This window comes from Bos indicus x Bos taurus, chromosome 15 (genome assembly GCF_003369695.1).
Source record: "Bos indicus x Bos taurus breed Angus x Brahman F1 hybrid chromosome 15, Bos_hybrid_MaternalHap_v2.0, whole genome shotgun sequence".
Taxonomy (NCBI): Eukaryota; Metazoa; Chordata; class Mammalia; order Artiodactyla; family Bovidae; genus Bos; species Bos indicus x Bos taurus.
This window is the reverse complement of record NC_040090.1, coordinates 40,140,144-40,164,727: the sequence shown is the minus strand read 5'-3', so window position 1 is coordinate 40,164,727 and position 24,584 is coordinate 40,140,144. Positions and strand designations below refer to the sequence as shown.

At 39.0% G+C, this 24,584-nt stretch overlaps 1 protein-coding gene across 7 annotated transcripts in view; it reads left to right on the top strand.

The window, feature by feature from the left end:
- The window catches only part of STK33 (serine/threonine kinase 33), a 193,103-nt gene extending 171,511 nt beyond the window's left edge, over positions 1–21,592 (top strand). For 6 of the 7 annotated variants that reach the window (XM_027563209.1, XM_027563207.1, XM_027563210.1 and 3 more), the window contains 2 exons: positions 4,936–5,133; positions 20,770–21,592. In XM_027563209.1, the coding sequence (XP_027419010.1) occupies positions 4,936–5,133; positions 20,770–20,979 (408 nt within the window). In that variant the 3' untranslated portion in view covers positions 20,980–21,592. The remainder of the gene's footprint in view (positions 1–4,935; positions 5,134–20,769) is intronic. The other variant, XM_027563212.1, reaches the window with a different exon arrangement.
- The last annotated feature ends 2,992 nt before the right edge of the window (positions 21,593–24,584 follow it).

The following is a 24,584-nucleotide window of genomic DNA, read 5'->3' as shown; positions in this document are numbered from 1 at the left end:
AATATGAAATATTTAAACTGTTTCAGGTCTTTTCTATTACAAACAACGGTGCAACAAATGTTCTTGTAAATATATGTTTGTATACTATGTCAGCATATAGGATAAATTCTTAAAACTTGAACTACTGATCTGTGAGAGTGTGCTTTACACATTTTGATGGTTTATTACTGACTAATCCTCCCATAAAAAGCAAGTAAATGAGAAACCTGTTTCCCCACACCCTCACCAAGAGAATCATCAAACTTAAATTTATGTCCATCTATTAGGTATAAATTGGTAACTCATTGTTTTTATTTGGACTTTATTAATTTTGTAAAGTTGAGCATCCCTTTTATGTGCTTTTTTATAAAGTGACTATTCCATTTTCCTGGTGGTAAAGAATATGCCTGAAATGTGGGAGGACCTGGGCTCAATCCCTGGCTTGGGAAGGTCTCCTGGAGAAGGGAATGGCAGTCTGCTCCAGTATTCTTGCCTGGAGAATCGCATGGACGGAGGAGCCTCGCAGTGTGCAGTGCACAGGAGTGCAAGGAGTCAGACACGACTGAGCAACTAAGCAGCGGCAGCAGCATTCCATTTTCCTCCTGAAAAGATTTTATCCCTCAGAACATTACGAAGTAAAGTGTTCTAGCTATTGATGAAAAGTAGAAAATAAAGACTATGAAGTCCCAGAATGTTTCCTTTTAGCTTAGCTTATTTTATGTTTTATACCATCTTAACCCAACTCATACATAATATTCATTCATTTAAAAATACATGTTAAATCTTTATTATTTACAAAATACTAATAGGCTCTATCCTTGAAAAGGCAGATTTTGTTAGATGAGGATGTATGCCTGGGTCTGTATCTGTAGGACCTGCCTCCTCAGGTATTAAGTCCAAATATTGGTATTTGACCAAATTTCTCCTCTATGAGTGTTCAGCTTTCTAGCTTTTCAAAATAAAATAATCTCAAGCTGTTAGCTAAACAAGTAGAAATTTGTTAACCAAAAGGTTGGTTTTCTACTAATGATAGCCTCAGATTATCAGCCTATTACTGCTGCGTTCCTGCCATTCGCTGTTTCATGGTTGATGAGTTCGGGGCGTGACTCCCGAACACAGCCAATAAAGGGAGTTCAGAAGTTACTGTTCTGATGGTGAGGTATCTCCCCAATCTGCAGTGTCTAGCCTAAAATCATACCGATTTTTATTTGGTTGATTCATATATAGTTTCTCTTCAGCCTAGAAGGCTCATGACACGCAGCCCTGGGCCACTTATTCATCTGATCAGTGCAAATATTTGATGCAATTTTTCCTTCAACTGCTAGCAAGCAGGAAGCAGGCAGTCTAGTAAGTTATTGGATGGACTTTAGGCAAGAGGGAAAGTGTGGAGTCCAAACCACTGTTTGTGCCCTGTTTGCTATCACAAGCAAATATAGGAAGCAAATAGTTAAAATTTTATAAATAGTAGAGTGTTTATGAGGGGATAATGTTCCTATTCTGAATCTTTTGCTCTTCTCCCCAGTCTCTTTGAAATAAGAAATAGGATCATTTCTTTGAATACAAAGGTGCTCTACTTTAGACTTGTAGCGTGTCAGTCACCAAGCTCTTGGCGGGGCGGGGTGTGTGTGTGTGTGTATATATATGTAGACCAAGCATTTGAAAGATTGCTAGAAATGCAGGTTCAAGATAGTACAGGTAGTTCTTGCTTTGCACAGTAGTGCAGAACCATAAAAATAGTGTATATTGAAGCTGTGAAAAATGATTTTAATAATCAGAAAAATTATGATCCATACCCTTTAAATTTTTTGTTAAATATTAAAAAACTCCCTGTTAGTTATAAATAAATATAGGGAATGAGACAAAAGTAAAGCTATTATTTTGCACTGTAATTTAAAACATTAGAAATATTGAGAATTAAAGTATCTTATTTTTTAGTTAAAAACTTATCAAGATTAGTTTAAAGAATGCTTACCTTCTTATAATACAGAGGGAAATATCTTTTTTATGCCTTGGCAAATTGTCATAGTGTTTTACAAGCTTGGATTAGCTTGTAACATGGTATCCTTTGTCTTTCCAATGTCATGAAATATCTCTGAAAATTCTTTAAATTTGTTTTTTGTGGGCACCATATTCTCTGAAGTATCTTCATCCTTCCTCATTTATGCTGCTAAGTTTGCCTTACTAAGTTCCTTTGGTTGCACACTTGGATTCTTTCAGTGACAGTGTCAACATTCTCATGGTCAGCTATTTCTTCTATTACTCCATTTACATTTGATTCAGATTTTACTTCCAGTATTATCACTTTAGTTTCTTTGTTGCAATTTCATCTTTGTTGGCAAATTACCTGGGAGACAAGGAGGCAACACAACTGCACGGATTGCTGTCTGTGTGTGAACAGATGGATGGTGTCCAGTCACCAATAGACATGACTGTACATATCTGTAATTTACATGGTGTAAATATCATGTAATTTACATGACTGTACATATCTGTAATTTACATGGTGATTGTGTATTGAAGAGCTCGCAGTGAAGTTTGAACTTTATGCAATGATAGTTATTATACCATAGTGACTAAAATGTGAACTGTGTTGCTGGGTGACTGACACTATTTAATTAATGATGACTGAAATTCATGCATATCAGGGCTGTGCAAAGCCAATACTGCCTAAATAAATTGGCTATCACATGGTACTGATTGCATATGATTTCTGTAGTAATTACAGTTTTGTTGGGTATGCTGATTGTACAGTGAGCTCATTCTTTTGGGCTTTTTGGAGGTGACTCACAGAATGTAAATTTTAATCTTCTATCTACCTATATCAAGACAGGCTAGATTATGCTGTGGTAACAAATGACTCCCAAATCTCAGTGTTCTTGACGCCTTCCATGGCACATTGGCTTGGATGAGGGAAGCAAGTTCTGTTTCACTTTGTCTTCACCCAGGGACCCAGGCTGAGGGAACTCTCTCTGTGCTTCTATTGTTACTAATGCAGGTATTAAACCACAAGCTTTCAGAGTTTCTATCTAGAAGTGATATGCACTATTTCAAATCACGTTTTCACTGGTCAAAACAAGTCATATTGTCATGTCCCAAAAGAAGTAGAGAGGCAAGATTCTAATATGTGCCTTGAAGACAGGAATGTTGGGTAAGCACCATCAATAACTATTGTGGATCCAGAGAGTTAACTTGTGGAGAGTTTATCAGGGAAGGGCAGTTGAGGACTAGGATTACAGACCTAGATGTGTGAGATTATCTCTGTTTTCTAATGAGAGACTGACGTTCAAGGCAAAGTTGTGTGTACCGGTATTCTAGGAGCCTGGACACTGTGATTAGTGTTCAAGGTTGCAGTGAAGCCAGGAAGTTATAATAGAGGCCAGATGAATCATTGGGGTAAAGCAGGGCTGTTGACAGAACCCTGGAAATCAGAAATCATTCAGATGAGAGCTCTGAGACTATCTACTGTTCTAAACAATTTCAATTCCTTTTTGGTCTGAGTCTTCATCTGTGCTTCATTTAAGTTGATGACACCTTTGGAAGTTCTGGGATATTAAGAGAACTTAAGCCTCGAAAGAAGTGTAGGCTAGGAGTTGGCAGAAGGCATGGTAAGGGTATTCTGGGAGTAAATGGGTAGAGGCTGCAGAAGTGCAACCAAAAGTAGGATGCCGTGAAAGTGGTAAGAATATAGATCTTCTTTAAAAAGGATAACGTTGAAGAACTACAGGGAGTGAATTGCATAATGATCCGCATTTAGTTACTACTATTCCATGCTTTGTATTTGTCTGTGTCTTTAACCCTGAATTTATTAAGCTCTGCAAATCCTCCACAGTGTACTCAGATGGCTGCCCTTAAAGTGCTTGGCTGTATACTACTCTGTATCCCTGTTGCTTAATGCTTCAGTCCATTCACATGTCAAATTAATTTAGAATCACGCCATAGTCGTGCTCATGCCTAAACTTCCTGTTTTTAATCTAAATGTGATCCAAACTTCTTGTCCAGACTTTCTCTACTAGTCTGCATTAGGAGCAAAAATATTTAAGGCATACCTAGTCCAGCAGGAGCCCTGTGAGACTACATTCATGCATTTCCTGGCATTAGATGGAATATTTTATTTGAGAAAAATATAGCTAATACTAAATGGTTAATTTTGGTATGAGCTACTCACATCTGGAATTAAACAGTGCATAGACTACATTATAATCAAATGATCACATTATATCTAAATCTTCCAGTCAACTAAGAGCTTTCAAGTCAAACATCTTTATTCTTGGATACAATACCAGACTAATCAGCTGAACTTAGATTTTTTTACCTAGACATTTTGATGTTATATAGACTTACCCTTAGGGCTTCCCTGGTAACTCAGAGGGTAAAGAATCTGCCTGCAATGCAGGAGACCCAGGTTCAATCCCTGGGTAGGGAAGATCCCCTAGAGAAGGAAATGGCAACCCATTCCAGTATTCTGGCCTGGAGAGTTCCATGGTCAGAGGAGTCTGGTGGGCTACAGTCTATGGGGTCGCAGAGTCGGACATGACTGAGCGACTCACACACACGTACACACAGGCTTATGCTTAGTGTTGGATCTCGTAGACTTTGGACAACTTCTTTCATTCTTTCAGTTTCTCTATTAATTTTCTAAGAACAGAGCTGTAAGGGGGTCTTTGGATTCCAGGGACTTGCCCTATCTAGTGTTCTTTTGCACAAGCATGCTGTATTATTCTTTTAAAACTGAATATTCTCCCACCCCTAAATTTTGGTATATTGTAAAAAGTATTAATGAAGAGGTTTGAGACATGTCAGTTCAAGGAGCAGGGCATCAGAAGTTTTGCTATTTATTCAACATTATAATTTTTCTGTGTGACTTAGTGAATTTGTGAGATTATATTACTAAAATATGTAAGAGTCTTCAATTTTTTAAACTGTTTATAACACCAAAACTTCATCATTTAATATTAGGGCAATACAGTTTCTTCAGCGAGACCAACCAATGTGTTAGAAATGATGAAAGAATGGAAAAATAACCCAGAAAGTGATGAGGAAAGCACAACAGACCAAAGAGACAGCAGGTCTGGACAAGAGGAGTCGAAAGTTTACCAACCCAGCCGAAATGTCCCTGATGTCAGTAACTCTTCAGATGAAGAGGAAGGAAAACAGGTAGGAAGAACCAACAAAACATGTAGGAAAAACAATTGTTTCATTTCTCCAAACTGTGAAATACCTTCACAACACTTGGAACATTTTTGCAACTCTTTTTTTGTTGTTGGATTGTAATGGTTTGTAACAAAAGAGACCTGCATGATAAAGAAAGTAAAGCTTAAAACTAGCATGATTTAGTGATGTGGCCTAGATGCTTATTTTAAGAGCCGTGATTATATAGGGGAGGGGTCTGCAAACTTTTCCTATAACAAATAGTGAATATTTTAGGCTTTGTAGGCCATAGTAGTCTCTGTCACAACTTCTCAACGCTGATGTTGTAGCATGAACACAGGCATAGACAGCAAATGAGTGTTCCAGCGAAACTTTACAGAGACAGGTGGTGTGCCAGAGTTGGCTAATGGGTCACAATGGATTATGTATGTATTTTACCAGGCTATACAATTTGGAATGGGTTTATGTATTACTTCAAAAATTACTATTACATTAGTTAGTCATTTCCAATTTTATGATACCTAAAATTGTTTTATAGGCTTATTATTTTACTTTATTAGATATAGTTTTATTCTTTTTGGTGAATAAAATCTAGTAACATTTGGTTAATTCTAGATTGCATTCTACCAACTCAATATCCTGACAATTTACCCACATCCTCTTTTCTCTTGTTTCTGTGTTTGAGGAAAATTTTCTGTGTTTGTTCTCATTCTCGTCTTGAAGTCTAATCAGCATGTTTGAGCTCTTCTTTAATGATGGAACATCTTGCCACTGGGGGCCAGATTTACGACCGGGCACCCCACTTCTTATGAGGAGTTGCTGCTTTTCAGTTCTCTGAGACCTAGAGACGGGCAGAGTGGAGAGAGGGCCTGGAGGGTGAATCCTGACCCACAGTCAGGAAGGTACTGCATGGCTGCCTGTACCTGTCCTGCCACGAATTCTGTCAGAAACTTGAGGAAAGAGGCCCAGGAGAGTGATCTGGTTGATTTTTATTTACTCATTGGGAATTTCTTCATCTAGTTGATAGCAAATGTCTAGATAATAGGCTTAACATTTAATTATTTAGACATTTTGAAATAGCCATATTTTTATGTAATGTAAACATAAGGTTACTAAATCCCTTTCACCCTCTCCCGTCTGTCAACAACTCCTGCAGTGCTTAGCAGCTGTGTGTATTTGGTATTCTTGTTAAAAATAATATCCTAAAAGCCATGTTTGCATTTCCTCATTGAACATAATTTGAAAAATTTCTTGTTAGCTGACTTGGAATTTTATACATACATACATGTGCACACACACAAACATACTCACACATATATACATACACACGTACACTCACACACTCTCATACGCATACATTGCGTATTACACATGTGCATCAACAATATACTCACACATGGTAGTGATGTTTTAGTTGCTAAGTCATGTCTGACTCTTGTGACCCCATGGAACCACCAGGCTCCGTTGTCCATGGGATACCCCAACCAAGATTACTGGAGTGGGTTGCCTTTTCCTTCTCCAGAGGATCTTCCTGACCCAGGGATCAAACCCAGGTCTCTTGCAGGCAGTCTCCTGTATTGCAGATGGATTCTTTACCAACTGAGCCACCAGGGAAGCTTGTATATGTGTATATATCTACATATATGCATGTATAAAAGTGTGTGTATATATATATATATATATATATATATATATGTATATACACACACACTCACATATATACAAACACATTCATACATACACATGCATACACACATTATCTTTTGTAGTCTTGGATTATATCAATGTTCACTGAATCTGAACATAAAATATCCTTGTAAACCAAATGTTTGGTTGTCTTCCATCTCCTTTTTCATTGCTCTGTCACGGCTCTGCCCTCCTCCTACGCTCTCTTTGAGTCAGAGTAGAGGGATAACACTTGTCGTAATGTTCTCAATGTGGTGTTCTCAGCTACTTCCAATTAGGCAACAGAAGGACTGGAATTTGAGGTGCTTATGGATGCTAGAACTAGACTCAGTGAATTGAAAATTTAAGAATATACATTTCTACTTATCATCAAGAACTTTTCCACAATCAGAGCTCACCTGCAGTAGCACAGGCGGGACTGTGGATAGTAAACCTCACCTTTCAGCCATTGAAAGCATTCATGCAGACTCTGGAAAACTACTTGTTATAAATGCTGTGGAGAAGGCAGTGGCACCCCACTCCAGTACTCTTGCCTGGAAAATCCCATGGATGGAGGAGTCTGGTAGGCTCCAGTCCATGGGGTCGCTGAGTCGGGCACGACTGAGTGACTTCACTTTCACTTTTCACTTTCATGCATTGGAGAAGGAAATGGCAACCCACTCCAGTGTTCTTGGCCTGGAGAATCCCAGGGACAGAGGAGCCTAGTGGGCTGCCCTCTGGGGTCGCACAGAATCGGACACGACTGAGGCGACTTAGCAGCAGCAGCAGCATAAATGCTGTGCCAGGAATTTCTACATAAATGGGTAGGAGTCTGCCCCGGACGTCCTTTAAGGACTTTCCTGTGCTTAGGTTTTGGCTGTGACATCTTGGGAGGAATACCTTACACCTTATTTGGGAATTTTTCTGAAGAGTGTTACCCCTTAAAAGAAAGTCTTCTCTTGTATATTAAGTTTTTTCATGGATTTTTATGAATAAATATGCACTTTGTTAATTACATTGAAGTTGAGTTTAAGAAATTACTTCTTTTCCCCCCCAAATCTTCATTAACAGCAAATAGTAGAGTATAAGATCTAAAGTGATAACTGAAAATAGCATTGGCCATTTAGTCTTGAGTCCATGCAGGATTCATATAGTAACTAATATCCTTAAGAGTGAAACTTTAATTTTATTAAAAAGCATTCTAATAATATTGAAATATTTCCCATGGGAAAAATTCATTTGTTAAAGTTAGATTATATGGATAATTTGATATGATAAATATTTATACTTACTATAAAGAGATGTATATGATTCTTTTTCCATTAAAATATTTGAAATTTGGCTCTACTGTAAATGCAGATTGCCACAGATCCTTCTTTCCATTGTATCACTGTTTTCTCTTCTGGAGAATCTGGTAAATCCATTTAGAGCTCCTGATTTTGTAATTCTCACAAATGAGAGTAATAACACTTTTTAGAAAAGTGGCAAAGTACTTGGAAAACTAGCAGAAAAAGTGAGGAATTATTTAAAAACAAAAACAAAAACACTTGAACTAAGCACCTTCCTCTTTCTCTGGGTAACTCTTCCTTAGTTCCAAATGCCCCGGGCATTATGGAAAAATACAGTGTGTGTCTCCTCATTGTTCATGTTTGGGTGAAGATATTATACTTTACCATCTCAAACTTATTTTCAAATAGTTGGCATTTGGCAATGTCCATTTTTTAATTTTCATTTTCAACCTTTAGTTTGTTTTTGGTAGGTGTATTTTTTTGAAGATAGAAATGTTCTCTCTTATATATCTTGTATTTTACAGTCTGAGTACATCTAGGAAGTGTTTTGTGTTATTGGGAACCCTCTAAATTCCCCACAATGGGTTCTTAATCTACTCTATCAGGCAGACCCAAGAGTCTAACTCCTATAGCAGCATTGACTCATCTTCAAATGAGACACTTGGCAGACTATTGCTTATTGCAGGAACACGCCTTTTCGCATTCAGTCCTTAGTGATTTCTGATAAGCAGTACACTACTTTCATTGTTCATTAAGCTCAAAACACAATCGAAGAGAAATGAAGGTCTGTAATTAAAATGCACAGCCCCACAACCATAGAGGGAGTGACTAGCAACTCTGCATGTAACAAAAGTATATTTGCATTATAGAGTTCTCGCTTAATAAAGAAGAAACTTCTTAGCTGTTAATTTGTTTATTGAACACAGTCTTGAATATACTTATTTAGTGAAAACGGAAAATTTTTGTGATCATTTTTCTTGACTGAAAACATGGACTTTATAAAATCAAGGAAATGGTACATGTTTCAGATTTTTTTAAATCCAGTCTAGAAAATAGAAAGGCAAGGTGTTTTAGCAACTTTGAAAGGTTATTTTGAGCAATGCAATGTGTTCATTAGCAGTTCTTCAAAGACAAAGAATATTTGAATTTAAATAAAATTGAAATTAAACAGTTGAACTTTGTGTTATATTGACCTGTTGCTGTGAGGAAAAAGTCAAGTTTTCTTAGTATTTTAGTAGTGTAGGATAAAAATTTCTGTTCTTACAAATTAAATCTTAGTTCCCTGAACCCCTGTGAATCATGTACAAGTTTTGTGGTGCTTCCATGTTTGGGCACACTTTTGTACTCCATTGCTGAAGCACTGTAATCTGGCGTGTGTGCCAAAGCATCCCATTTACAGTGTCCTACTGGTTAAAGCACAGGCTCTAGATCTGGGCTGCCTGGATTCAAATCCTGGCTTCACCACCTACAAGCTTTAGGACCTTGGGCAAGTCTCTTGGCCTCTGTTTCCTCATATCTAACATGGGAATAATAATGACATCAACCAAGGGGTAAATGAAATCATGCATATAATACTCTTGACATATGGTAAGCATGCATTAATGTTAGCTATTATTAATTTTATTATTATTTTGCTAAAGAGCGTGCATGGCTTCCATGTGGCTCAGATGGTAAAGAATCTGCCTGCAATGCAGGAGACCTAGGTTTGATCCTAGGTTGAGAAGATCCCCTGCAGAAGAGAATGGCAACCCACTCCAGTATTTTTGTCTGGAGAATCCCATGGACTGACAGGCTGCAATCCATGGGGTCTTAAAGAGCTGGACGTGACTGAGAGACGGACACTCTCACTTCACTTTAAAGAGCTTGCATAGAATATTGCTAAAATCGCCTGTTCTTTCTTGTCTGCTTTAAGGCTCCTTTGGGCAGAGGTGTGGGCCTAAACTAATGAACAAACTAAGAAATATCATTTTCAAAGGTGATCAGGTGATGCTTCCAGCCTCACTTGCCCTCTCAGTTTGGCAAGATCCCTAAGGTACTGTGGTAGATTGGATTGTTTTTCCCAATTATTTAAAACCTCTCTGTAAGGAATATGTACATTCCTACCCTTTTCTCCCTATTAGAGTAGATGGGTATTTTCTCATCTCACTAATGTTGGTCTTGGCTATATTACTGACTTTAGCAAACAGAATGTTGAGTTGTGATATAAGCAGAGACCATAAAAGTGTTTGCATGATTTAGCTTGCTCTTATTTCAGCCACTGCCATGAGAAGAACATGACTACAGAAGCCACAGTTCTTGGAATTATGAAGGTCTGTGGAACAGACTTGGAACTCAATACAAAACCTGAAGTCCAGCCTAGCACCACCAAGTGAAAATTAATGTTCATTGTTTTAACATACTGAGACTTTTCTAGTTCTTTGTTATGTAGTTGTATAGAAAAGAGTTAACATAGCAAGCCTAAGCTGCTAGCCTTGAAAAGGCCTGCTTTCAAGGTTGGCCCTTGGCTGGCTTTTGGGAACTTAGATTTTGGGACAGCTACTATTAACTGATAAGAATGATTAATTGTGCCTAAACCTTACAAACAATACAGTTAATGCCGACGTGCTTTCCCTCTGGAAGTCTGGGATTTTGGTAGGTGCTAGGCAGAGAATGCCCCCATGGCCAGCTCACAATAAAAACGCTGGGTGTTGAGTCTCTGAGCTTCCTTGGTTGGCAGCCTTTCACATGTGTTGTCACAACTTGTTGCTGGGGTAATTAAGTGCATCCTGTGTGACTCCTGGGAGAGGACTCTTAGAAGCTTGAACATAGTTTCCCCTGGACTTCTCAAGGGTCTTTCACTTCCTAATAGTGCTCTGCATCCTTTCACTGTAATAATCATAGCAATGAATAAGCTCTATGCTGGTTTTGGGGTCTTCATAGTGAAGCATAGGACCTAGAGACCTCCCAAACACAGTAGCATAGCTGTAGCAATAGCTGACTAATATAGGTACAAATAATTAATTGTGCTAACATGAATTTTGGCCTGTTGTTCTTTGATCTAATGCTGCTAGCAAAGCCACTTGCTATTTTGGATTCATAGGCTTCCATAAACAAAAAGGCTTTTGTCCCTACTTCTCTTCCCATTAGAATCTCCTGTGTAAGGCTTGGGTTTCACAACGGATTTAGCCAGACTTCCATGATTGAAGGGACATATTAGTGAATCTTTTCAAATCATTTCCCTGCTCTCCCAAACCTGGCTTTTGCTCAGCTCCCCTTAGAGATTATAACTGTTAGTATATGCTATGTATATTTTTCCCAATGGAGAACGAACCCATTGGGTTGGGTTGTAAAAACACTGCTTCAATTTCAAATGTATTCATTTGGATCCATTCATCTCTTATCCTACCTTTGTGCTATAATTGTCTCATGTATTACATACATGTAATTATCAACCCTACAAAACAGTGTTTTAACTTTTGCTTTGAATAGTCTTATTTCCAAGAAATTAAAAGGAAAGTTGTCTTTTATATTTACCCACATACTTACCATTTCTGATGATCTTCTTTCCTTTAAGAAAAGCTGTGCTTCCATCTAATATTGTTTCTCTTCAACCTGATGAACTTCCTTTGCATTTCTTGTATTGAATGTCTGCTCTCAGTTTTCTTTTATCTAAAGATGTCTTTATTTTGTCTTAATTTTTGAAGGACATTTTCTCTGTTTACAGAGTTCTGGTTTGACAGGTAATTTTGGTCCACACTTTAAAGATGTTATTCTTCTGCCTTCTGGCGTCGGATTCTCTGATAAGAAGTCACTGGTAATTTGAAGTGTTCTTTTCCTGTATGTAATGTGTCGCTTTTCTCTGAATGTTTTCAGGATTCTCTCTTTATCTTTGGTTTTCAGCAGTTTGACAGTCATATTGCTTAGACATGTTCTTCACATTTATCTTGCTTGGGATTTGCTGAACTTCTTGGATCTGTATTTCTGTCTTTTGCTAAGTTTGGGAAATTTTGTAATCTCTTTTTTCTGATACTCTTAATTGCTCATATGTTAGTTAGAGCATTTGATATTGTTCAGTAAGCCTCCAAGGCTGTGTTCATTTTTCTCAATCTGTTCTTTAAATTGGATGCATTCTATTGATCTATCTTCAGGTTTTCTCTTTTCTCAGTTGTGTCCATTTCCCTGTTAAATCTGTCTGGTTTGACACTTAATTTCAGATACCATATTTTGTCCTAAAATTCTTATTTGGGTATTTTTTATTATTATTTCTGTTTTTCTATGGAGACCTATTTTATTTATCATATAATTTTTCACTTTACATCATTGATAATAGTAATGATAATCACTTGTTTGCTAATTCCAATATTTGGGTTCATCTCAGAATCTGTCTCTATTGATTGTTATTTCTGTTAAGAATTTTGGATTGTATCCTGGACATTGGAAATGTTGTGTTGTATTAACTCTGAATTCAACTGTGTTCCTTCAAAAAGTGTTGAAATTTCTGTTTTAGCAGGTAATTAGTTGATTGGATAAAAACTGAAAATTGTTTCTTAGCAGTCCAAATCTTAGGTTGGTTCATTTATCTTAGGTGAATGGAATATAAGATTCTCTTTCTCTGGCTATCTGCTTTAGGAATTCCCTCACTACTCTTTGGCGTCTGTGGTTGCTTTGAATGCTGCCCATTAGTTCTTTAGATCAGAGAGAGAAAATTGTGAAAGCATCTGGAGTAGAGGGAGGAGGCACATTGCCATCAAAGGAGCAATTTTGACATATCAACAGAAATAACGGAAGCGAGAAAATAATGGAACATTGTTAAACTGCTAAGTGGAAAATAATATAAAACAAGAAACCTGTCAACTTGGAATTCTATATCTGGTGATATTTTCCTTCAACGATAAACATAAAATTTTAAAAAGTTTTCAACTGTGTAAAAGATGAGAACATTTTTACCAGCATATCTTACTATGAAAAGTGAAAGTGTTAGTTGCTCGGTTGTGTCTCACACTTTGCAATCCCACGAACTGTAACAGACCAGGCTTCCCTGTCCTTCACTGTTTTCTGGAGTTTGCTCAAACTCATGTCCATTGAGTCAGTGATGCTATCCAACCATCTCGTCCTTTGTCATCCCTTTCTCCTCCTGCCCTCAATCTTTCCCAGAATCAGGGTCTTTTCCTGTGAGTTGGTTCTTTGTGTCAGGTGGCCAGAGTATTGGAGCTTTAGCTTCAGCATCAGTACTTCTAATAAATATTCAGGGTTGATTTGCTTTGGGATTGACTGGTTTGATCTCTTTGCTGTCCAAGGGACTCTTAAGAGTCTTCTCTAACACCACAATTCGAAAACATCAGTTCTTTGGCACTCAGCCTTCTTTATGGACCAGCTCTCACATCCATACATGACTACTGAAAAAACCATGGCTTTGACTAGACGGACCTTTGTCAGCAAAATGATGTCTCTACTTTTTAATAGGCTGTCTAGGTTGGTCATAGCCTTTCTTCCAAGGAGCAAGCATTTTTTAATTTCATGGTTGCAGCCACCATCTGCAGTGATTTTGGAGCCCAAGAAAATAGTCTGTCACTGTTTCCATTGTTTCCCCATCTATTTGCCATGAAGTGATGGGACTGGGTGCCATGGTCTTAGTTTTTTGAATGCTGAGTTTTAAGCTAGCTTTTTCACTCTCCTCTTTCATGTTCATCAAGAAGCTCTTTAGTTCCTCTTTGCTTTCTACTATTAGTGTTATGTCATCTGCATATCTAGGTTATTGATATTTCTCCTGGCAGTCTCAATTCTAGCTTGTGCTTCATCCAGCCCAGCACTTTGCATGATGTACTCTGCATAGAAGTTAAAAAAGCAGGGTGACAATATACAGCCTTGACACACTTCTTTCCTAATTTTAAACCAGGCTGTTGTTCCATGTCTGGTTCTAACTGTTGCTTCTTGATCTGCATACAGGTTTCTCAGGAGATAGGTAAGATAGTCTGGTATTCCCGCCTCTTTAAAAATTTTCCACAGTTTGTTGTGATCCACACAGTCAAAGGCTTTAGTGTAGTCAATGAAGAAGTAAATGCTTTTCTGGAATTCCTTTGCTTTTTCTATGATCCATCAGATGTTGGCAGTTTGATCTCTGGTTCCTCTGTCTTTTCTAAATCCAACTTGTACATCTGGAAATTCCTGGTTCACATACTACTGAGGCCTTGCTTGAAGGATTTTGAGCATTACCTTGCTAGCATGTGAAATGAGCTCAGTTGTACTGTAGTTTGAACATTCTTTAGCATTGCTCTTCTTTGGGATTGGAATGAAAACTCACCTTTTCCAGTCCTGTGGCCACTGCTGAGTTTTCACATTTGCTGGCATACGGAGTAGAGCATTTAACAGCATCATCTTTTAGGATTAGACATAGCTCAGCTAGAATTCCATCACCTCCACTAGCTTTGCTATTTACGTGAGTAGCCTTATATAAGAAATATATTGACACACATTTGGAATTCAATTTCTCTTCTTCCCTTTGCTTTTCTTTCCCTTCCTTCTTCCTTTTGAAAAGCACAGGAACGTGAGAGAGAGTAAAAGTATAGCTGAAAACGTATATCAAAATATTCTGTCACTTGGACCTTGAGCAGGCCTATAATTTGAATGTGTGACTCTAGAAATGGTTGCTATGGTGATAAACCACTTTACTTAAATAGCATGTATTTTACTCAAAATTCAGTGAAATGGTAACAGTTTCTAGTAATCGTGTACTGGTATTAACTTCAAGGATATGCCTAGAGCTTACAGGTTTTGCATGTATTATAACCAGATGAGTTTATCAGGTTAAAGTTATGCCAGTGAATAATGAAATACGTGCACTTAGCCCAGTTTTCTTGTTATGTATGTCACTTTGCACACATGGAGCCCCCTTTTCAAGTTTAATAATATGATCTGGAGAAATCGGGCCCTTGGTGCTGGATTACTGAAAAATGGAACTTGGGTGGGGGGAACCATATAAGGTTATCTTATCCATCATTCTACCTCGAGTAGGAATGACTGTTCTTCAGCAGTCCTGAACAGTGAGAGTTCACCAAAGATGAGGAACAATTGAAATGCTGCTTAGATGAGCTCCTGTTGTAACCATCCTGACTGTAGCACTCGAGACGCTGTCTAGCTCCACAGTGCTAGACAGCATATTTCCTCTTATTCATTATGAATTTAGATTGAATAACTTATAAAGAAACTTCCATCCATTATCACATCAATAGCCTGTATGTAAACCTTCTCTGGTCCCTTTGTATCTATTCAGACTGGTTGCAGAATTTCAGGTGTGAATTCTTCATGATAACTAAGGATAGAAGAATTTTTTCTTTGATTTCTAAGATACTTTCTGATGATAGCCAGGTTCTTTTGGTCACTGTGCAGTGGTATGGCACACTAGTATCTTTAGAGCAGTTTGCAATGAATTTTAGATCCTCTCTTGGAGAACAATCTATAGTGCTTTTTAGATGTTCTTTTGGACTAATAATTATGACCAACAATCTAATAATGATCATTTAGATAGACTCTTTCCCCCTAGAAATGAATATGGAGATTCCTCTCTCATCTTTCTCCCCCTTTGTATAATCTTATGGGAGCTCATCACCTTCTATGCACCTTTCACGACCTGGAAGATCTTAGTAACTTCTGGCCTTGGCTATAGAAATTTCACTTTCCATTTCTCTGTTCTATTATTTACAAAACATACAAAACTATAAAATTGCATCAGTTACAGCATAGATTCCTGAAGAATCCCATCAACTATGAGAGAAGAAAAAGAGAAACTTAAATTTTAGATAACCTATAACCTACAAAAGAAACCTTCAAAAAATCCTAGAGAAAAGCATGGAAGTTGGAATTTGCCCTGGTTATTTATATTCCAAGGAGATGAGAGGCTTGGCTTTTGGTGAAGAAATCTATAGCTTGGCCTGAAGAGCACCATGTGGACCAGCTTGCATCATGTTTTTGTTAGCATCAGAGAACAGTTTCAGTGAAGGGATGTTTAAGAAGGAAGGCTCAGTCTTTAGGAAAGCTCTAATGATTCTGATTCCTAAACAATGGCATCCTAAATTTAATGTAACTTCAGATTAGCAAAGAGAAATGGTAAAGTACATACACACATTACATTTTACAAGGTACACACAAACCACACAAAAGCTTTTAAGCATTTGCAATAAATATTTGCATAAAGGTAATAGATTTGCATTGATGTTACCAGGGAGTAAAGAATAAACAAACATTGTGATTTGTTTCCATGTAGCCAGTTTCAGGCTGATTTTGAAGCTCAGTTAAAATATGGTTGAATAAAAATATTTTCAAATAATGCTACCAACAAGGGATTAACTTCCAAAATATACAAACAGCTCATACAGCTTAATATCCAAAAATCAAAGAACCTAATCAAAAAGTAGACATTTCTCCAAAGAAGACATATAGATGACCAAAGTCACATGAAAAGATACTCAGTATCACTAATTGTTAGAGAAATGCAAATTAAAGCTACAAAAACACACTAGTCAGATGGCCATCATTTAAAAATCTACAAACAATAAATGCTGGAGACAATGTGGATAAAAAGGAACCTTCCCAGTTTGTGGGAATGTAAATTGGTGTAGCCACTATGGAGGTTTCTTAAAAAACTAGAGTTACCATATGATCCTGCAATCCCACTCCTGGGCATATTTGCGGAGAAAACAGTAATTAAAAAAGATACATGCACCCTTTGTTCATAACAGCATGATTTAAAATAGCCAACACATGGAAGCAACCTAAACGTCCATCAGCAGATGAATGAATAAATAAGATGTGGCATATATATATATATATATATGTATATAATGGAATATTACTCAGCTATAAAAAATGAAATAATACCATTTGTAGCAATATGGATGAACCTAGAGATTATCATATTAAATGAAGTAAATCAGAGAAAGACAAATATCATAATATAATATTTTTTATATGTGGAATCTACAAAATGATACAGATGGACTTATTTACAAAACACAAATAAACTCACAGACATAGAAAACAAACTTGGGGTTACCAAAGGGGATACCAGGAGCAGGGGAAGAGATAAATTAGGAGGTTTTGATTAATATATTCATACTAATAGGTAAGCAAAAAGTACCTATTGTATAGTACTGGAAACTGTTCTCAATATCTTATAGTAACCTATAAAGGAAAAGAATCTGAAAAAGAATATATATAGAACTGAATCACTTTGCTGTATATGTGAAACTAACCTAGCATTGTAAATTAACTATTGTTTAATTGCTAATTTGTGTCTGACTCTGTTTGTGACCCCATGGACTGCAGCCCACCAGGCTCCTCTGTCCATGGGATTTCCCAGGCAAGAATACTGGAGTGGCTTGCCAGTTCCTTCTCCAGAGGATCTTCCTGACCCAGGGATCGAACCCACATCTCCTCTATTGCAAGCAGTTCTTTACCACTGAGCCACCAGGGAAGCCCAAATTAACTACACTTCAATTAAAAAACCAAGCAAAACAAAAACATAAAAATAGGGTCATAATAACCCCAAATTATGGTTGACTGTATTAGTTTTCATCAGTTTTTGATACCAAATTGAAAAAGAAATAAGAAAGTAGGTACTCATAATGTTTCTGTAAGTGTATATGTTGGTACAACTACAACAGAAGGCAATATGATTATGTCTCTTAAAATTACAAATCCATACAACTTTTGACCCAGAAGTTCTACTTCTAAAATATATATCCTGTAGATATCCTTACATGTGCACAATGATGCAAGTGCCAGATTATTCAGAGAAGCATTCTTTTTACCAGTTAAGATTAGAAACAACCTGAATGTCCATTAGCAAGAAGCTGGCTAAATACACTATGGTGCATTCAAACATGAGGACACCGCATGTGCTGAAAGAAGAGTGAGCACTCTTTTATGTATTGACATGGAATGATGTTCAAGACTATTGTTAGTTTAAAAATATCGAGGTTTAAAGACTGTCTACAGTGGGCTACCCATTTGTTTTAAAGAGTGAGAAGAAAGTACATTGATATACAGATTAGATTAAACCATATAAAATCTCCTTTATTAAGCTGTTTTGACTGAAAAAATAACGACCAATTCCATTTGGTTCCACCTAATACTTGCTTGAAGTTCCATAAAATTTCTTTGGGAATGTGCACTGTAAATTGACAGTTATTCATTGTCTCCAGTGGGAGGCAGAGCTGAGTTAACTGGGGAGCAAGGAGGAGATTTTGAATGCTATGGATATTAAATCATGGGGATGTACCACCTTTTAAAAAAATAATTTACTAAAATTATATATAAGTAAAATAGATAAAGGTGGCTGAGTAATATCATTTTCTCATCTTGCTCTAAATGAAATTGAGACATACCATGTTCCTACCCTGAAGCAACCAAACATTTTGGTTTAGTTTCCTTTTTCCTTCCACTTTGCCAGGAAATTCTGGGAATTATCTTAAGATATCTTATCCAAAGAAACCAGAACCTCTAGTGTTTCTGAAAAAAAAAAAAGAGAGAGACAATATTTATATCACTAATCCTGCCCATGGAGGCTGTTTCTGAGTATTTCTTCCTGATGACTTCAGCTTCTGAGTCTACTTTAATGACTCGAGTACATTAACAAATGGAAAATGAAGAAGGATGAAAATGTTAAACCAGATATGAGTATGAACACATTAAAGGGAAAATGACTGTCTCTATTTCTGTTCTGTAGATTATTAGTTGCAGTGGACACATTGAAAAGCATTTCTTCAACTACTTAGATGATAACTCAAGAGGTGGAAATGTCAAAAAGAGGTTAAACTCAGACTCACCTTTTAAAAGGATTTGTATGTCCAAGTGACTTAAAATTTTATGAATTTAATGCCCAAGCTAGGGACCAGTTCTGTATTTTTTAAACAAAGCAACTTTTCTTCAGCCTGTCCCTAGAACATCATGGGTGTTATACTCTTAGCCTGTTCCCAAGCGTAAGGAGTTTTCAAGGAGAAGACACAACCTGTATTACTGAACGCTGCTGCTGCTGCTAAGTCGCTTCAGTCGTGTCCGACTCTGTGCGACCCCATAGACGGCAGCCCACCAGGCTCCCCCATCCCTGGGATTCTCCAGGCAAGAACACTGGAGTGGGTTGCCATTTCCTTCTCCAAGGCATGAAAGTGGAAAGTGAAAGTGAAGTTGCTCAGTCGTGTCCGACTCTTAGCGACCCCATGGACTGCAGCCCACCAGGCTCCTCCGTCCATGGGATTTTCCAGGCAAGAGTACTGGAGTGGGTGCCATTGCCTTCTCTGTGAAAGATTACACAGAGAAGTAATCCAGAAATTTTCTTGAGAAAATGAATCTAAACAGAAAAGGACCTTTTTACATGTCCAAATTTATACAAATTACTTTTTCAATGTGCAAAAATTACCAACTTAAGGATTAACATGTACTATTATTAAAGTCATACATGAGTGATGGTCTGAAGAGGCACATATTTAAGGGCTGTCTGCAACAAGCAAACATCTGGTAAAGTTTCTCTTTCTTGAAATATAGGTACCAAAAATCTGTAAGCGACCTGAGGTTTTGCTGCAGCCCTGGGAGGTCACTTATTCACTGGACAAATATATATGAAGTGCCTACAACCATGTATAGAACATGGTCACTTGTGTCATAAGAGTGATTAAAAAAAACAAAATCTAACAACACATACACAGGAGGTTTATTTGTTTTGTGTTATGTGTAACCTTTTCACATTCTTTGAAAATTGTTAACCTGATTATTAACTCTTATGTATAATTTCAGTTAGCCAGAGTATTAAGGTTACAAGCCTTTTCCAGATCATTCTATGTACATAAGCGGTTGCTGCATCTGTACCCCTGTGTCTCGTCCCCCATTCTGCTTGTGTAGGTCTCCTGAGACATCTGCTCTAAGAACTCTATGCCCAACTTCTTTTAATGAGAAGTGATCACTTTTAAAATGCGTCGAAGGTGAAAATGGACTTTGCTTCCCTTACGACAGCAGGATTAGAGACCATTTCCTCTACTGTGGGGTGAAGTGACCTGAGAAAACACAATTGCCTATTAAAATTCTTTTACTTGTTTCGTGCTTTAAAGCTCACCAAGCACTTCCATGGCCACCACAGTAGTTCATTCTCATCATAAGCCCATGTGGTAAATGTGCAAATATCATTTTCCTCATTTAAGTGTGAGGTGTCAAGACTCCAAGAAGTCTTCATTCCTGCACAAGTGGTGTGACTGAGGTTAGAAGCCAGGCCCTGGAATCAAGGCAGAAGAGGGTGAACATGTGAGGCGTGGGCCACACGCAGCAACCTCATACCAAGTTAGGGTAGTCACGACGCGCCGGTCACGGAAGGCTCGTCTAGAAGTCTGTAAAGAGGAGTGACTTCCCTGTTTGAATGGTATCAGATGGACTTCCCTGTATGAATGGTACCAGGTATCTACTTCCATTTTGTAGGGCAGTAGATTTGAAGTTGTGCCCGTAGTTTGTTTTACCCCAAACACTAAAGAATTCAGTGTTCTTGAAGGAGCTACTGGAGCTGTCTTTGGCATTTAATGACAGTTTCACAATGTGATTAGGTTGTACCTCATATCCGAAGAGAGCTCAGCCTGTACATCCTGGGCAACTTTGTAGCCGCTGCTTCTTTGAACTGATGTATATTGCTTTGTGTCTGAACATTAATCCAGGCCTTTTCTTTTATTTCTAGCCCACTGCTTATGAAAAGACTCCTGTGCCCAGTAAGAAGGAAAATATAGACAACATTGACACGAGTTTTACAAGTTCTGTAGGTAGCAGACTCCCTCCAGTTGAGCTCAAGGGAGAAGTAGAGAAACCACCTGTGACGTCAAGCCAAGGAACAGCAGCCAAAGGCACTGCTAAATCCATTGCCCTGCCTAGACCCAAAAAGAAGCCCTAACAATGCTGTAGTGCAGAAACAGAGCTGCTCTTTCTAGCACTAAGAATGAAGGGGCAGGAGGGGAAAGGACAGTACTGTGCTGAGCTTTTAGCCTTTTAGCTGCACTGAGCCCTGCCAAGTGTTTGTACCCGTTTAGAATTGAAGCTCCTCAACTCCAAAGCAGCGTGGTATTGAAGGACGGACACCAACAGACTTGATGGCAAGTGTGGCTGAAATCAACTCAAGGTGTTTTCAAGAGTTGTTTAGAGGAGGGGATCCCCTCAAAGCAAAGCTGTGGGCACACTTGCCCAGTTTTACTTAAGATTCGTACGTTTAGGCACAATTATTTTTAGGGGAAACTGAGAGTGAAATATGGTAGTAGAGGCTCCAAATGATTATGTGCACTTTGCACTCGGAGATTTGTTAGGAAATTACTAATAAACTTGCCATAGGCATAACAGCAGAAGTGCTTCAGCCATTCACGTGTGTCCTTGTGATTTTAGATTGCTGTAGATTGTTTAAGACAGCTTATTTTAAATGTAGAAAAATAGATTTTGTAACTATTTGCCATTAACTTGCTGCTAAATTCCCAGTGTATTGATTTAATCAATAAAAAACCAGATGTTACCGTGCACGTTAATTTTTATATTAATAAGAGGTAACTATAATCAGGTCCTCTAGGCCCTGAAAAGCATATTTTGAGCTTGATCTGCTGCTGCAAAGGTAAGCACACATCTTTGAGGAAGGTCATGAGGCAGGACATGGGGGGAGGTACGTGATTTCTCTTAGTATTAAAGGTTTCTCTGTGCGTGCTCTGTTGTTCAGTCATATTCAACTCTTTGCAACCCTATGGAGCATAGTCTGCCAGGCTCCTCTGTCCATGGGACTCTCCAGGCAAGAATACTGGAGTGGTTTGCCATGCCCTCCTCCAGGGGATCTTCCCAACCCAGGGATCAAACCCACGTCTCCTGTGTCTCCTTGCATTGCAGGCAGATCCTTTGCACCTGGACAAATAGTTTTGCTATTCTAGGTCACACTGGGTGAAGAGATGCTTCCGTTGGCCTCACAGACAAACTCTCAGGAAGAAATTTGTATCTGCTTTTCCCGTTATAAAGTAGTAATCTACACATCACTCCAGGCCCTCGTGAGATTGTCCTCTGGGCCTCCAAAATGCCCCACACCTAGCCAGCTAAGCAGGTACTAATTGCATAGAAATTCCCCCAGTGACTGAAGATAGTAGACGTGCTTCTTGCAATTAATTGGAAGACACAGCTGGGGCTCCAAATGGGTCAAAGATAACACTGATGTGTGTCACTCCTGGCTAAGGAGTTCAGCCAGTGTTTTCTCAGCGCTTTCAATATGCTTTCCCGGAGGGAATCTGCTAGCCAAAACATGGCTAGTGTACATGGTCTACACTTTATTTTAAAACTGGCATTGGAGACTTCCCTGGTGGTCCAGTAGTCAAGAATCTGCCTACTAAGGCAGGAGACAGGTTCCGTCCTGGTTCAGGAAGATCCCACATGCCACGGGGCAACAAAGCTTGAGTGTCAGGACTACTGACCCCATATGCTCTAGAGCCCAAGAGCCCGCTTGTGGGCCTATGCACCACAACTGCGGAACCCCCCAAGCCCTAGAGCCTGTGCTCCACAGCAAGAGAAGCCACTGCAATGAGAAGCCCACTCAGCACAACAGAGTAGCCCCCGCTTGCCACACCTGGAGAGAGCCTGCGCACAGCAACAAAGACCCAGCACAGCCAAAGATTAAATAAATAAATAATAACTTTTTAACAATTAAAAAACCTGAAGTTGAAGCTTCTACAAGGTTTCTCCTTACTGATTATTACTTCCAGTCCTACCAGGAGCCTAAACCCTTTCTCTGGGATTAGTGAGCTATCTTTGAACAGCATGTCCTGTTCACCTGTGGAGAAACCAGCCTCAGCTATGTGGAGATCCCCCTCTTCCCAGAGGAGCCCCCAGAGGGTAGAGGTGAGGTGGCTGGTCTCCTGGCAGAAAAGTCAACCGGGACTTTTCCAAGGTGGCTGTGGTTCTGCCAACCTCCTGGGCTAAAAAATGGAACACTCTATGTTCCAAATGCTCTTATTTTCATGGCGACACCTTCTTCTGTGTCATGCATTGGAGAACTCTGTTGTTAGAATGAATAGCATCCAAATTTCTATCCATATTTCTCTTTAGTCTTAGTAATTCTGCTCAGTAAATTTGAGTAAAGGTCCAGAACCATGCACTAAGTAAAAGGTGAAGTGATTTTATAACCTTCCAGTGTGTCCCTCGGAGAAGGCAATGGCACCCCACTCCAGTACTCTTGCCTGGAAAATCCCATGGACAGAGGAGCCTGGTAGGCTGCAGTCCATGGGGTCGCTAGGAGTCGGACACAACTGAGCGACTTCACTTTCACTTTTCACTTTCATGCACTGGAGAAGGAAATGGCAACCCACTCCAGTGTTCTTGCCTGGAGAATCCCAGGGACGGGGGAGCCTGGTGGGCTGCCGTCTCTGGGGTCGCACAGGGTCGGACACGACTGAAGCGACTTAGCAGCAGCAGCAGCAGCAGCAGTGTGTCCCTGGTAGCTCAGCTGGTAAAGAATCCACCTGCAATGCAGGGAACCCCGGTTCAATTCCTGGGTCAGGAAGATCCCTGGAGAAGGGTATGGCAACCCACTCCAGTATTCTTGCCTGGAGAATCCTCATGGACAGAGGAGCCTGGTGGGCTATATATAGTCCACTGGGTCGCAAAGAGTCAGGCACAACTGAGCTACCACGCAAAGTGCTTCTATACCTTTCCCCAGCCTAGCACCAGGCCAGACCAACTGTCCTTCTAAATAGGATTCATTCTATTAGTTCTTCTCTGCCCAGACCTTCATTTTGAAGGAAACTTAGCTCATTCCTCCTAAGGGGAATTTTCAAATTATTTTTGTCATTTATTTTTATGGAACACACTTGGGCCAGACCATGTCTGTGTTTTGTTTTCCAACTGCTTACCTCTTTAATATCTGGGGATCTGCGGCCTCAGTTTCTCCATCTGCTTTCATAGCTGTGAAAATAGTCACTCTTCTGTTTCAGAGGCATTTTCAGTGGTGATAGGCCTATTCCAAGACATTGATAATCACTCTGACACCTCTTGCACCACAGCATGGACGCGTGGGCTTCATTACAACCCACAGGGACATACTCTGCCCAGGACAGTGCAGAGCAGGTGTGATTTCCAAGGAACGCAAATGCCAATCAGCACTCTGACTTGAATGACAGACAAGTCAAGACATGAGAAATATGATAAAAAATAAATGCAGGCTGGGGGCCTGGGGAGGAGTTCGGCGGAGGAGAACAAGATGATGTCAGAGAGGGACTTAGAAAAGAAAGGAAAATGGGTTGGGATCAGGGGAGCAAAAAAGAGAACAAAGTGCAATTAATAAAGAATACTGACTAGATAACAACACGTGGATCTGCCAGACCCAGAAGCAGGAGTCAGAGGATGGAAGTGCTCATAGGGTCGTTAACGTGGTCCTTGTTCTAGGCCAGTCTGCAGTAGGACCAGCCCCTCTCGTGGCCTGAACACCAGCACACTAAGATGAGGACACAGACTGAAGAAACAAAGACCTTGGGGAGACTGAAG